Below are 12,444 nucleotides of genomic sequence, written 5' to 3' on the forward strand. Positions count from 1 at the left end.
TACGGCCGAGAGCTAAACGTGGGTGGACGCCCATGTGAACCCCACTGCCCTCACCTCGGGGCTCCAGATATCTGCTTTCACAGCTAAGTTACTGCTTTCTTTTCATTTTGAATAATAACAGAACCAATAACCAGAGCAGCCCCAGCGGTCACTGAGCCTGGACCGGCCCTAGCTTCAATAAGGCAGTGTAAGAGTCTTCAGAGCGTCAGTCAGAATCGTGTGACTCCAAGCAGAATAAATATCAGTCTTGTTGCAACGTGGTAAGGGCGTAGCTACAGCACTGAATACACAATAGTGTTCTAACAGCTAGGTGTGCTGGAGTACATCCAGCTGTAAAATCAATGTGTGATAAGAAAAAAATGAAAAAAGAGGATTACAGGGGAACATTTTTGAAGGATTTTTTTCATCTTCTCTACAGTTTAAATCATGACCAAACTACCTGGTGATACTTTTGTTTATTAAAGTATTATTTTTTACTGTTTTTTAATAAGAATCAACAACATCCCTTATTTAACCAGTTCAATCAGCTGAGAACAGATTTGAAATTCAGCCTAAACCTTCCAGAGATGTGATTGACCATGAACTGCTGAAATCTCCTGTCTGCCATTAGTGTAAATATTGTAGATTGGTAATGAATCTGAATATGTAGCACTTTATGTGAAACAGTGATTGTGTGAAAATAAGCCATGATCTGCAGAACCTCCACTTCAGCTGCTAGATGAATTATTAAAGATGCCGACCTTCACTGCAGAAGCTTGAAAGGTTTGCATCCCACAGAGCAGCTCTCTTCATGGCAGTGGTGACGCTTTATCTCGTTCTTTGAAATGTTTGGCTTAACACATTAAACCACCTTGCAGACATTATTCTCTGTCCTAATCAGAAAAGAACGCAGTTAGGCTGCAAAATGTAATTTCAATCTTTCAGGTTGTTAGTTTCTGTGTGGTTCAAATTCTATTTGCAACATGAGGGTTCTCCTTTACCAAAATGAAGAGAGGTGAGGTGAGGTACAGCGAACGCAGAGTGATTTGTGATGCTGTGCTTCTGTAGGCCAGTCAGAGTGTGAAGCATTACTCCAACTCTCTGTGTGCTATTCCTCATATTACATGCAGTGGTGATGGTTTCTTTCAAACCGCAGGTCTAGTATACTTAACAACAGCAGGTCGAAATGTTGTTTCTCTGCTGCAACTTGACAATAGCAGTGCTAACCACAGAAAGTACAGCTCTCAATAAATAAAATAACTCTTGGGATAGCATTAGCATCAAAACACCTTGATGGGCTGTATTGTCTACACAGACACATACTAAAGAGGGAGTGCGTTTACTCAGACAATGCCGTGTGCTGTTGTCAACATTGCAGGGGTTAAGTAGGTGGGACAAGTTGATGCTCCATACAAACCAGTAGTTTGGTTTTGCGTGTGTGTTGGTTCAGTTCCTTTGTGTCTGCTCCCGTCGCCCTCAGCAGTGCCTCTTCTGTTCAGAGGTGAATTGCATTCATTATCTGTAACAATACATCTATGTTGTATGTCAGGCTAGGACAGTGAATGGCAGAAAGCTGACACCCTGAAGGGGTGGAACCGAACGAAATGGGATTAAAAAGCCAACAAACACGGATCAGTGGTTCAGTTTCATTATGTCCAAGAGCTGCGGCTGAAAGGTCATGACCTTTCAACTACTGCTTGACTGACAGCTTAGTGTACACACTGAAAGCACTTTTGACCTGGGAATACAGGATTCAATTAAACTAGGAAATGAAGCTATGTTCTGATCACTGCCGTTGCAAAGTGTTTCCCCTAAACGAAACACTCTGATAAAATTGTGAGCATCCCATTGAGTTTCTGATGTTTTTTGGCCAGGGCCATTTGCGCCTAAGTACTTTTGATATTTAATGTGTTCAGTTTAGAAAATGTGAGATAATTTCCCTCCACTAGGTTTCCTGAACCAGACTGTGGCAATATTGATATTCAGCAAAGGGTAGCGCGACGTCTGTTTCTTATTTCAAAGTACGTGTTCAAGTTCTCAGAGTTATGTTAATAACAGTTTTCTAAATGGGCCGTGACGCCTGAGTTGCATGTGGAAAAACACAAGCCTGCAGGAGGAGGAGAGCGGTCCGAGAGCCACTGTTTGTTCAGTTTATTGCCAATGACAAGCGCCCGCTCTGAGCTGAGCCCGAATCACCCTGATCACTTGTGACAGTCCTGCTCCCGCTCCGGCTGGAATGTGCAGATGGCCACCATGCACTTCTCTGTCCTCAGGTGTAAGGGCGCGTCGCACTATGGCCTCTCGGCCGACAGGAAGAGACGCTCTCAGGAAGGTGACGGCACCGACAGCACGGCTGAGCTCACCGTGGCCGCGGTGCCTTCGGAGGTGCCCGGCTCTGCCGCTGTGGCCTTGCTCTCCGATGACCCGGGGCTCGTGAACCCTGCCTTTGACCCCAGCGCGGAGGACAGCCAGACTGGGAGCAGCACGAGTCTCTCTGCAAGAAACAACACCAAAAAACGTGGGTGATGAAAAAACGCATCGCTTCGGCCCTGGTCATGACTCATAATGGCGCTATGCCACATATCCTGAGCCGGTTCTTCTTCTTAACGTCAAACCAGTTCTTTCTGTGCCACATGTTTAGAAACACTTTCTTCCTGTGCCGAGGATCTTGATGACCTTCGGCAAACCTTGTCCATCTAGATAATGTGATCCCAACTTTAACCTGGGTTGAATCCTCCCTTTCCTTACTCCCAGATAGCTTAGACAAAGCTGCATGGGCTTCTGTAACTTTAAAAATTTGAATTTATCAAACCAGTACTCCAAATTTATCACACCAATTTACATCTTTGGAATATCCTAAAATGATTTGGATGTGCAATGCTGAAAAAACTAAAAAATATATGATTTGGATTGCTATCCTTGGTCAGAGTGGGACTGCTGCCCTGTTTGTGGTAATGTGGGATGTTAATAATTGATCAATTGCAGGTTTTCAAAGCCCTGTGGAAATAATATTAGAATAGATGTGTTGCAGGGACATGAATGCTTCTCTGTATGGGTTTACTGACGTTAAAGTGCTCATCTCACAGCTACTATACAGCTGAAGTTTTCAATTTGATTTTAAAGAGGACAGCAGGTCTGGAAATCTCGGAGAGGTGAAATGCTGTAATCCAGAAATGCACAGGAAGCCCTCCTTTTCATTTTCCCTAGTGGCCATGAGGAGTAGGCAGGAGCAGTCCGAAGTAGGAAAGGATCCCAGACAAGTCCAGACATGATCCGCAGGGTAGAGCCCAGGCTAAGACATCTTTCTGCCCACCTTCTCTCTCCACAGTCCGAAATTTCGACCGCACATCTGTCAGGAGCAGGTCCTTCAAACGCCTGAACAGGGCTTTCAGCGTCCTCAGGAGAACGAAAAGTGGGAATGCGGTTGTCAACGAGACGGTGGAGGAGCGTGACAACTTGAGGAACTCCCATGTTCCCCGGGAAGGTAAGAACTCCGTGTGCCTGTCTGCCGTGACAGAGAGGAGCAGAGAGGGGCAGCGTATACTGTATCTCTTTGTTCACAGTTTCTTTATGAGATTAAGACCTTATGTGTCAGTCAGGAATGATCTGTTTTGATGCAAGACTAAACATTGATAATAATAAAAAGCTTTATGTTCTTCTTATTTGACCTGAACTTTATGTCACAATGTGTCACAAACGCTTTTAAACTCTCATGAGAGGGGCATGAATTCCTCATTTTTTTAAAAGATTTGTGCTTAGATCTAGATTGAAACATTTTAAATCATATGTTTGTGTAAGCAGAGTTTCACTATGATTTTCACAAGGAGCACATAGCTTTCTGTTTCCTTGAGAGTTGAAAATGTTGCTAAACTTGCAGATTTACAACAGGGTGTCTGGAAGACCTTTCTGTTCCTTCAGGAAAAGAACACATCTTGTTGTGTTACAATTATTACATTATATTAGGCTTTTTATTTACACATCCATATGTCATAAAAGTATTAATCATGGTTTCCTCCCCGTGCAATGAATCCTTTGTAATGATTTTTTCTGTTTTCTACAGTTTATCTGTTTATCTCAGGATTATCATATTTCTCTTCTCTGATAGAGGTATTCTTTCCGCATGTCAATGAAAAGAGATTCCCTGTGGAAAAACATCTTTACTGCTGAGCTATACATTTTTTGTTACTAAATTGTGTTATTTTTCTCACATTATTTTTAACTCCACCAGTGAAATAGTTCTACACAGCTTGTGGGCAAAATGTTTTTATGATTGGAAAAAGGACTGATTTTTGGGAGTGGAATGCTAAATCTTTTTTTGAGAAAAAGAGTAGGTGGGATGAGGGGAGACAGTATTCTGTGAATTCTGCAAAGCTGCTGTTGAAGCATGGCCTGACATTAGGACTACAGCTGTATCCTCAGAAATCCAGTCAGAATATCCCATGCAGAATCTTAGGAAAAGCCATGCTCTCCACGCTGACATCGTGCCTTGGAGGTCTGGGTGACTCACACATGTGTGCCATTCTGAACCACAGTAACCCCTGATGTTAGTTCAGCATGTGATCAATAAATCATTTCAACAGAAATTGCTCTAGCCTTCAGATCCCCAGATCCTATATACCATCATGTTGGACACCTCAATCCCAGAAAGAAAGAACACGGTGCAGCCGCAGGATTTGTGTACATGATTTAGATCATTCATACCTTTGGCATTTAATACATTTCCCATTTGGGGCCTTGTACAGAAAGTTGCAACTGCTGTCTAGTCCAAGGCATTTTTGGAGGCATGTTTTACCATTTTCCGGGAGAATACTGATTTATTTTTTTGTGGGAGCTGTACCAGTTGTATGGATCATAATGCTCTGAGAAAGCAAACAAGCCTGAGGCTGAGGAGGAAGAGAACAGCAAGGTGAAATGTTGAGGTTCGACAGCGTTGCGCTGCACTCTGTACAGGGTGGAAAAATCTGATTAGGATTTCAGACAGAAGCGCCCGAATCAGGTGGTTCCTGTAAGACTGAAGGGATCTTGCCTGTGATTTATTGGAAGTGGCTCAGCTGACTTGGCAGGAAGGACTGCAGCGCACAAAAGAAAGCGGCCAAGTCTGAGACAGCAGCAGGTGGGGTAGCCAGGCCAGTGTCTGGCACACAATCGGGCTGGCTTTCACGCCTGCTGTTTCTTTCTGTGCTGTCCTGTGATCGGACTTTATCCCGATCTTTCAATAACCTCGCCCCAGAAGAGCTCTGACTTATTGTGTAGAAAATGTGGGAGGCATTCTTCTGGAACTTTTGGGAAAAAGAAGCTTCCTAGGAATTGGCTAAGAGCAAAGAGCCCCAGTAATACCCTGTGCTTTTTGTTTTCTAACCTTTGTTCAAAGCATTGGGGTGTCTGTGGAAGTCTGTGACTGAGTGCTGTGGAAGAAGCTGGACACAAAGAAGGAAGCTGTTGACTCTGGAAATTATCCAAATGGCAACGACAGGGGGAGGAGACGCATAGCTGCAGATTCTCAGAATCTGAGGCGTAAAGTGATCTGGGAGACATGCACAGCTAAGAACAATAAGGGACATCTCTTCATGGAGTTCATCATCTGTAACACTCTTTCACGTTCCAGTAATTTGTAGATGTGAAAGAAACATCCTAGTTTCCTCTCAGAAGTCCCTGACGCGGCCTGTGTCTGGAAGCAGATGCATCTTCCCAAGCTTCATCACTAGCGCTGCCAGCTCTCCGGAATGATGCCCTGGACTCCAGGATCTGTTCCGTTCAGCCCTGGCTGCTGCTTGTCAGCCTTTGGGAGTAACAGTTTCACAGTGGTCTCAGCCAAGCAGCTGGAGGAAGTGAGAGGCGAGCTGGCGTTGCTGGAGGAATTTAATTTTTTCCAGAGTCCTGGCCTCATAGTAAAATAACTCCCAGACCCCGCATAGGACCCAGCAACTCCCATGCTTGCAAGTCTCGCTCCTCGCTATGATTAGGCCCTCTGTGCCAAACACACACTGATGTTCCTCCAGATACTCTCCGAGTTGGGAAAGGAAGAACTATGGGGATGAAGGCTCACTGGCCCTGCCAGACCCGACCCGTTCCCTGGTACTGCACTGGTGCCACAGCAGCTTGCTCTGCTCTGTCCAAGTCCACGGGCTCAGAGCCACTGGACAGTGGCAAACTGGCAAACTCCCTGTGCCAGAAGACCAGGCGCTGTGCCACAGAGATCTCCACCATCTGGGTTTCTCGGAGGGTGAGGCCACTTCTGTAACAGGTTCTTGTCCTCTGACCCCTGGTACTCTGGGCTGGCTGGGCTCTGGTGCTACCCATCCAGTGCCTTAATGAGAATGACAAACAGGCACAGACTGAGGCAACACATACAAGACTGGTCATTCTGGGATGTTTCATTGAACATTCAAGGTGTTGTTTCTTTATATTTTCTGTTGCACTGTAATTGCAACTTTAAAACACAAAATAATGTAGCCATATGATCACACACTTCGTTCTCCTGTTTAGATTTCTGTTAATGTGCATTGTAAATCTTTTCTATGGTTTTGTAAAGGTTTCTGCAGAAACCCGAAAGCACTCCATATAGACCTTTTTTAGGTTTCGGTGAAGGCCTGGTGTGTAGGTGTTGTCACGGCTGTGTTGTGTTCCAGCAGCATAGCAGACAATGGAGCAGTGCTAAGCTCTCATGCCCCCAAGTGGCACAGTACAGCACACCCATTAGTTGAACTGGAATATTCTGAAGGGTGAGTCGCAGAGTTCATCTCATGAGCAAGAAGCAAGCTTGTTGCATGGCGGCAGTCTTGAGCTAAGAAAATACAGAATCTTCCGCAAACAATTGATGGCTCTTACAAGGAGTCAAAAAATCTTCTGTTATTGTAAATAAGGTTTTAAAAATGATTTAATGTTGCATACAAAAATGTTGTATCGGTTTCCATCCAAAGTTTTCTTTTTATCCAGTGCTAGTTCATCCCCTGGGAAAGAAGATTGGTTTCCAAAAGCAGACTCCTCTCGCAAACACCAGTTTGTAATAAAGGCACTCTGTGGCCCCCTGTAGCTCTGCAGTCTTTCTCTTCAGTCTTCCCATGCAGGCAGGCCTGGGAGAGAAGAAAGCCTACCTTGTTCTGCTGCTTTATTCCGTTTTTATCCATGAGTGACCTTGTGTCTGCCGTTTCAGTGGCCCAGTGTAAGCAGGCAGCCCCTCCAGGGCTGCAGGTCACAGCCCCTCCCACTGAAACAGCCCCTTGTTGCTGTGCCGTCTCTTGCAGCCTTGGCTCTCCCCCAGCTGCACCACCTGATCCCTGATGGGGAGATCACCAGCATCAGGATCAACCGCGCCGATCCCAGCGAGGCCCTGGCCATCACCATCGTGGGCGGCAACGAGACGCCCCTGGTGCGCATTCTCATCCAGGACATCTACCGAGAGGGGGTCATAGCCCGAGACGGGAGGCTGTTGCCGGGGGACGTGATACTGAAGGTACGAGCCCGGAGCCTGGGCCAACGCTCCCCACTGTGGAGACAGGCGTGTGACACTGGGGGGTCACACTGGTGTCCCGCTGACCTGTGGGGTCACACTGCAGTCCCGCTGACCTGTGGGGTCACACTGCAGTCCCGCTGACCTGTGGGGTCACACTGGTGTCCCGCTGACCTGTGGGATCACACTGGTGTCCCGCTGACCTGTGGGGTCACACTGGTGTCCCACTGACCTGGGGGGTCATACTGGTGTCCCGCTGACCAGCTGACCTGGGGGGTCACACTGGTGTCCCGCTGACCTGGGGGGTCACACTGGTGTCCCGCTGACCTGGGGGGTCACACTGGTGTCCCCCTGACCTGTGAGGTCACAGTGATGTCCCGCTGACCTGTGGGGTCACACTGGTGTCCCCCTGACCTGTGGGGTCACAGTGATGTCCGGCTGACCAGCTGACCTGGGGGGTCACACTGGTGTCCCGCTGACCTGGGGGGTCACACTGGTGTCCTGCTGACCTGTGGGGTCACAGTGATGTCCTGCTGACCAGCTGACCTGGGGGGTCACACTGGTGTCCCCCTGACCTGCTGACCTGCGGGCTCTGTGTCTCACAGGTGAACGGTATCGACATCAGCGACGTGCCGCACCGCTACGCCGTGTCCGTCCTGAAGCAGCCGTGCCAGCTGCTGCGGCTCACCGTGCTGCGCGAGCAGCGGCACCGGCACCGCTGCGGCCCCGACGGCCCCGGCCCGCGCGACGACAGCCTGCACGTGATCCTGACCAAGAGCTGCCCCGAGGAGCAGCTGGGCATCAAGCTGGTGCGCCGGCCCGAGGAGCACGGCGTCTTCATCTTCCACCTGCTGGAGGGCGGCCTGGCGGCGCGCGAGGGGCAGCTGCGCGTCAGCGACAGGGTCCTGGCGATCAACGGGCACGACCTGCGCTACGGGGCGCCGGAGCACGCCGCCCTGCTCATCCAGGTGCTTCTGAGAGCCGCGTCACACCCCCCCGTGCCCCCGCGCTCCGGGAGCATCTCCCCCCGGTTCTGGCCCGCCTCTTGCCTCTCGTGGGCCGCGGCAGGCTTGTGTGGTCAGGGCTGGAGGCACTGACGGACGTGAATCACTCTCAGGGCTCCAGCCAGGAAAACAGTGCTCTTTTGCAGCCGGTCTGAAAAATGCGATCTTGTGTTTGCTTTGAGTGGAGAAGCCGGAGATGCCGGAGCGCTGAGAGTCTTAATTCCTCCGACGTCCCCAAGTCAAGACGCTCTGGTCCAGCCTGAATGTACCTGACTGTAGGCTAGGGGCTTTGCACTGCACTGGGCTGGTACGCTCGCATAACCTCCCCCGTGTTAGCCAGAATTGTACTGAAGGAAAGGGTTTCATGGCTGATGCGAAGATGCAAAGATTCTTGGTCATTTAGCTGAACTACAAACAATACATCATCATGCAGCACAATGAGAAGAGCCTCCTGCTCAAAATGACCCCCCCTAGTTAGCACATGCAGTGTGGAGAGCTGCATAAAATATTTAGAAGCTTTAGGATCTTTCAGATTATTTACTTCAAACATTATAAAGTGTTAACAGGTTTTTCACGTTTACAAGGCCTTCTAACAGTAATATAAAATAATAAAATGCAAAGCAGTGGAAAGCTTGAGGTGTTTTACATCATTTATTTTCCTTTCTTTTGTGCATTTGCTGAGCAGCCGAAACCCTGTAAAGAAGTGTGGCTGTCCGGTAATGCCTGTGGTGACTAGTCCTGGGGTGTCGAAATACAACAGCTGAGGAGACACAGAAACAGACTCCCCTCCTGCCCAGCTCTTGACATGAATATTAGGGAAAGCACTGACCACACAGTTCAGCAAAGCACAGCACAGATCACAAAGGTGCTGAGTCAAGCCCCTGATCTTTTGAAGAGACGCACACAGCCCGACTAAGGAGAAACAAGTTTCGTTCGCTCCCCTCCCTGAGCAGAACATGAAAAACTGAAAACTCATAGATTATGGGAAATGAACAACTTGGTTTAATTGCCGATTCCGACACAGCCTCAGTCAGGAATAACGTCACTGTCCTGTTATAAAGACATGATCTCATTAATCTGAAACACACTTGGGAGGTTGTTTTTCTTCCTAGTCCTGGACAGATGAATTTGTTAATATAAGAAAGCAGCGTTATTTACTCTTCAATGCTTTTTGGGTACTGTTTTATGTATGTGAATGTTTCCTCACTCTGTATCAGACATTTTCTCATTACTTATCCTACATGTACTCCAGAGAGTTAGAAAATGTGACCACAACTCCTTGCAAAACATTTCCCTGGGAGATAAAATCAAGAGCCGGACAGAAAAGAAACTGATTAGAATGAATCTATTATTTTCTTTTCCAATTTCTGTGTGATTTTTTTCTGTCAGAGGTATAGAAAAAACGTATTCCAGTGTTTTGATAACTCCAAGAAATTCCCTCTACAAGACTGATGAATGATGCCAATGACCTCCACAAAAACCAAGTTGTGCCAATATTTCTCCATCTTATCTTCTTGTGAGTGTGTGTGGTGGAGAGAGTGTGTATATGTGAGAGCGTGCTATCTTCAGAGGAACAAATGATTACAAATCACCATCTCTCAGCCCTGGGGTTGCAAGAAGAGAACGCAAACTGCATTTGGCAAAGGGGTCCAATGTCTGACTATTTCAAAGGTTAAACAAAGTGTCATTGTTATGTTTAGTAAACATGTATCTAACAAAAGAACCCATTGCGTTAGATGGGAATAGTGCAGTAGTACATTACAGTAATTTATCACATTGTTGGACTGTTGCACACAAAATACTTTTTATATGGCATGTTGTGCTTGCAGAACAAAGTTTTTAATGGATCTTAGCCAGTCTTGTAAAAGTCGATTGGCTTTCTGTAGACATCAGCGTTATTAAGTGACATTTCATTTGACCAAGATACAGATTACTGATGCAAATCACAGACTTTATCTAGATAAAATCTAAACTTCAAAGAACATACTGTACTTTTGACCATTAAGGTTTCCTGCTTATGTTACAGTATTTGTCAATTATGTTGTATTGTTAAATATTATTTTTGAAGGTGGGGGGGAGGGGAATATGTTCTAAATATTCTGAGTGGAAAGTTAGAGAGCTTGGTTTTCCTCAGCAGTCAGAAGCCGAAGGGAATGCTGTCCAAAGACAGTTGGACGAAGATGCTTGTTCTTAGTTCTTCGTGGACGTTAAGTAATTGCAAGATGAGCTGCAGCTGCAGGTATTTCACAGCCTGTTGCTCCTGGTTCAGAACCACCTGAGAGAGAAAGAAACATTTTCACTGTTCAGAAACAGCGAGGCAATCCTCATCAATCCCAGACACATCCGCACCGGCCCCCTGCAGTGCTCAAGCGTGTGTTTAGCCTGGGTGCTGGGAGCTGAGTGGCAGCCCCTTGCACTCAGAGGTGTCGCGTGCGGGACCCCTGTCCGCCGCCCCGGCTGGGTAGCAGGCAGCTCACGTCTGGCTCTCGTCCCACAGGCCAGCGAGGCGCGCGTGCACTTCATCGTTTCCCGGCAGTCCCGACCCCAGACCCCAGACATCCTGCAGGAGCCCCTCTGGACCATGAGCGGCCCCCCGCCCTACTCCCCCGAGGAGGAGGTCCACGCCAGCAAGGTGAGCCCCGGGTTGGCCCCCCCACAAGGGGGCTCTTCGGCGGCGCCCCTTTCCTCTCTGTAGTTGCCCCCTCTCCGTCTCTGCTCCTGCTCTGTAGCCTCGTAATTACTGCCCATCTGAGCTGTGAGCTGGCTTTGGCAAACCCAGTGCTTGCTGACTGGTTTCTAAAGCCAGCAGCAGGTCCGCGTGAAGCTGTGACTGTACTGTAAACATCACAATAATAACTACATTCAGAAACATTGTAGTAGCAATGATGAGACTCAGTATATTCAAACGTGTAATTAAACTTTGTTAATTAGATTACTATGAATTGTGCTATGCAGGGCACTGTGAAGCTGCTTCTTTTTTTAATAGAACACAAATTCTTAAGGATGCCGTATGCTGCAGAAACAAATATCTGTCTCTTACTGGGTCCTTGGTTGACTAAAGACAGAATATCGTGACTTTTTTCCTCACCACCACGCTGACAAAGCCTCAACCCCCCACCCCCCAGCTGAGTGAACCCAGAACAAATTCCTTTACGCTGAAAAAACCCTACAAAAAACAAATTTCCCTTCGTCGACTTCTGTGTTCCACCCTTTCTATTTTATAGTGCTGAACAATATTATTTAGCTAAAAATAATCTTCAAAATAATCAAAATGGAATCATTTCTTGGCCAAACAGAGAAGCATAATCTAAAATCAATTATCTTTTTTTAATTTCACAGTGGAATAAAACTTCCTCATCAGACTATTTGCAGCAGAATTGTATTAAGAAAATGTCCAAAAGATTTAAGGGATACTTGACTTTGTTCCTCTGGGATTTTTCCTACTTTATTAGTATAATCAGAGAACTGCCTTCTGCATGAATTGAAATGTACAATTTCAATTTAGTGCACACAAATCGTTTTTATGGTCTGGATTTAATGGCTAATTTTGAGCTGCTGATTTTTTTACTGGTTACTGGTCTTTTTTATGAAAACATTGTATGAAACATTTATTTCAAAATTGCAGAGCTCTTTTTTTTCTGCGTGAAACCATTTTAAAACAAAATAAAAAAACATATACCAATATTGGTCACTCTTAAATACAGTCTCATACTGCGAGAAGTTTTCTCCGACAGTTTGGTGGTCTGATTTGGGTGGCCTGTCTTTCTGTTCTCTAAAAGAATCCACTTAAACATCTTAGTGGGCCTCTGCTTCTACCACTAGTGTCTACTGCAATAAACCCATCGACACTCTTGAAGTGTTAATTGTCTGGGTTGATTAACCCCTGACACACGACCTCATCTTGTCAGTGATTTGAAAAGGCTTTTCTAGCTTTGTTTTTTTCTGTTTTGCTTCCAAAGGAATTTTATTATCTTAATCTTAGAAAAATGTCATGAAAACAGTCCAGGGAAT

General features: G+C 46.5%; 1 protein-coding gene across 3 annotated transcripts in view; it reads left to right on the forward strand.

The window, feature by feature from the left end:
* The window catches only part of lnx1 (ligand of numb-protein X 1), a 46,842-nt gene that overhangs the window by 25,056 nt on the left and 9,342 nt on the right, over nucleotides 1-12,444 (forward strand). For all 3 annotated transcript variants that reach the window (XM_088628381.1, XM_088628539.1, XM_088628459.1), the window contains 5 exons: nucleotides 2,253-2,497; nucleotides 3,308-3,463; nucleotides 7,224-7,432; nucleotides 8,035-8,397; nucleotides 10,931-11,065. In XM_088628381.1, coding sequence (XP_088484507.1) covers nucleotides 2,253-2,497; nucleotides 3,308-3,463; nucleotides 7,224-7,432; nucleotides 8,035-8,397; nucleotides 10,931-11,065 — 1,108 coding nt within the window. The remainder of the gene's footprint in view (nucleotides 1-2,252; nucleotides 2,498-3,307; nucleotides 3,464-7,223; nucleotides 7,433-8,034; nucleotides 8,398-10,930; nucleotides 11,066-12,444) is intronic.

This window comes from Lepisosteus platostomus, chromosome 1 (assembly GCF_059453375.1).
Source record: "Lepisosteus platostomus isolate fLepPlt1 chromosome 1, fLepPlt1.hap1, whole genome shotgun sequence".
Classification (NCBI taxonomy): domain Eukaryota; kingdom Metazoa; phylum Chordata; class Actinopteri; order Semionotiformes; family Lepisosteidae; genus Lepisosteus; species Lepisosteus platostomus.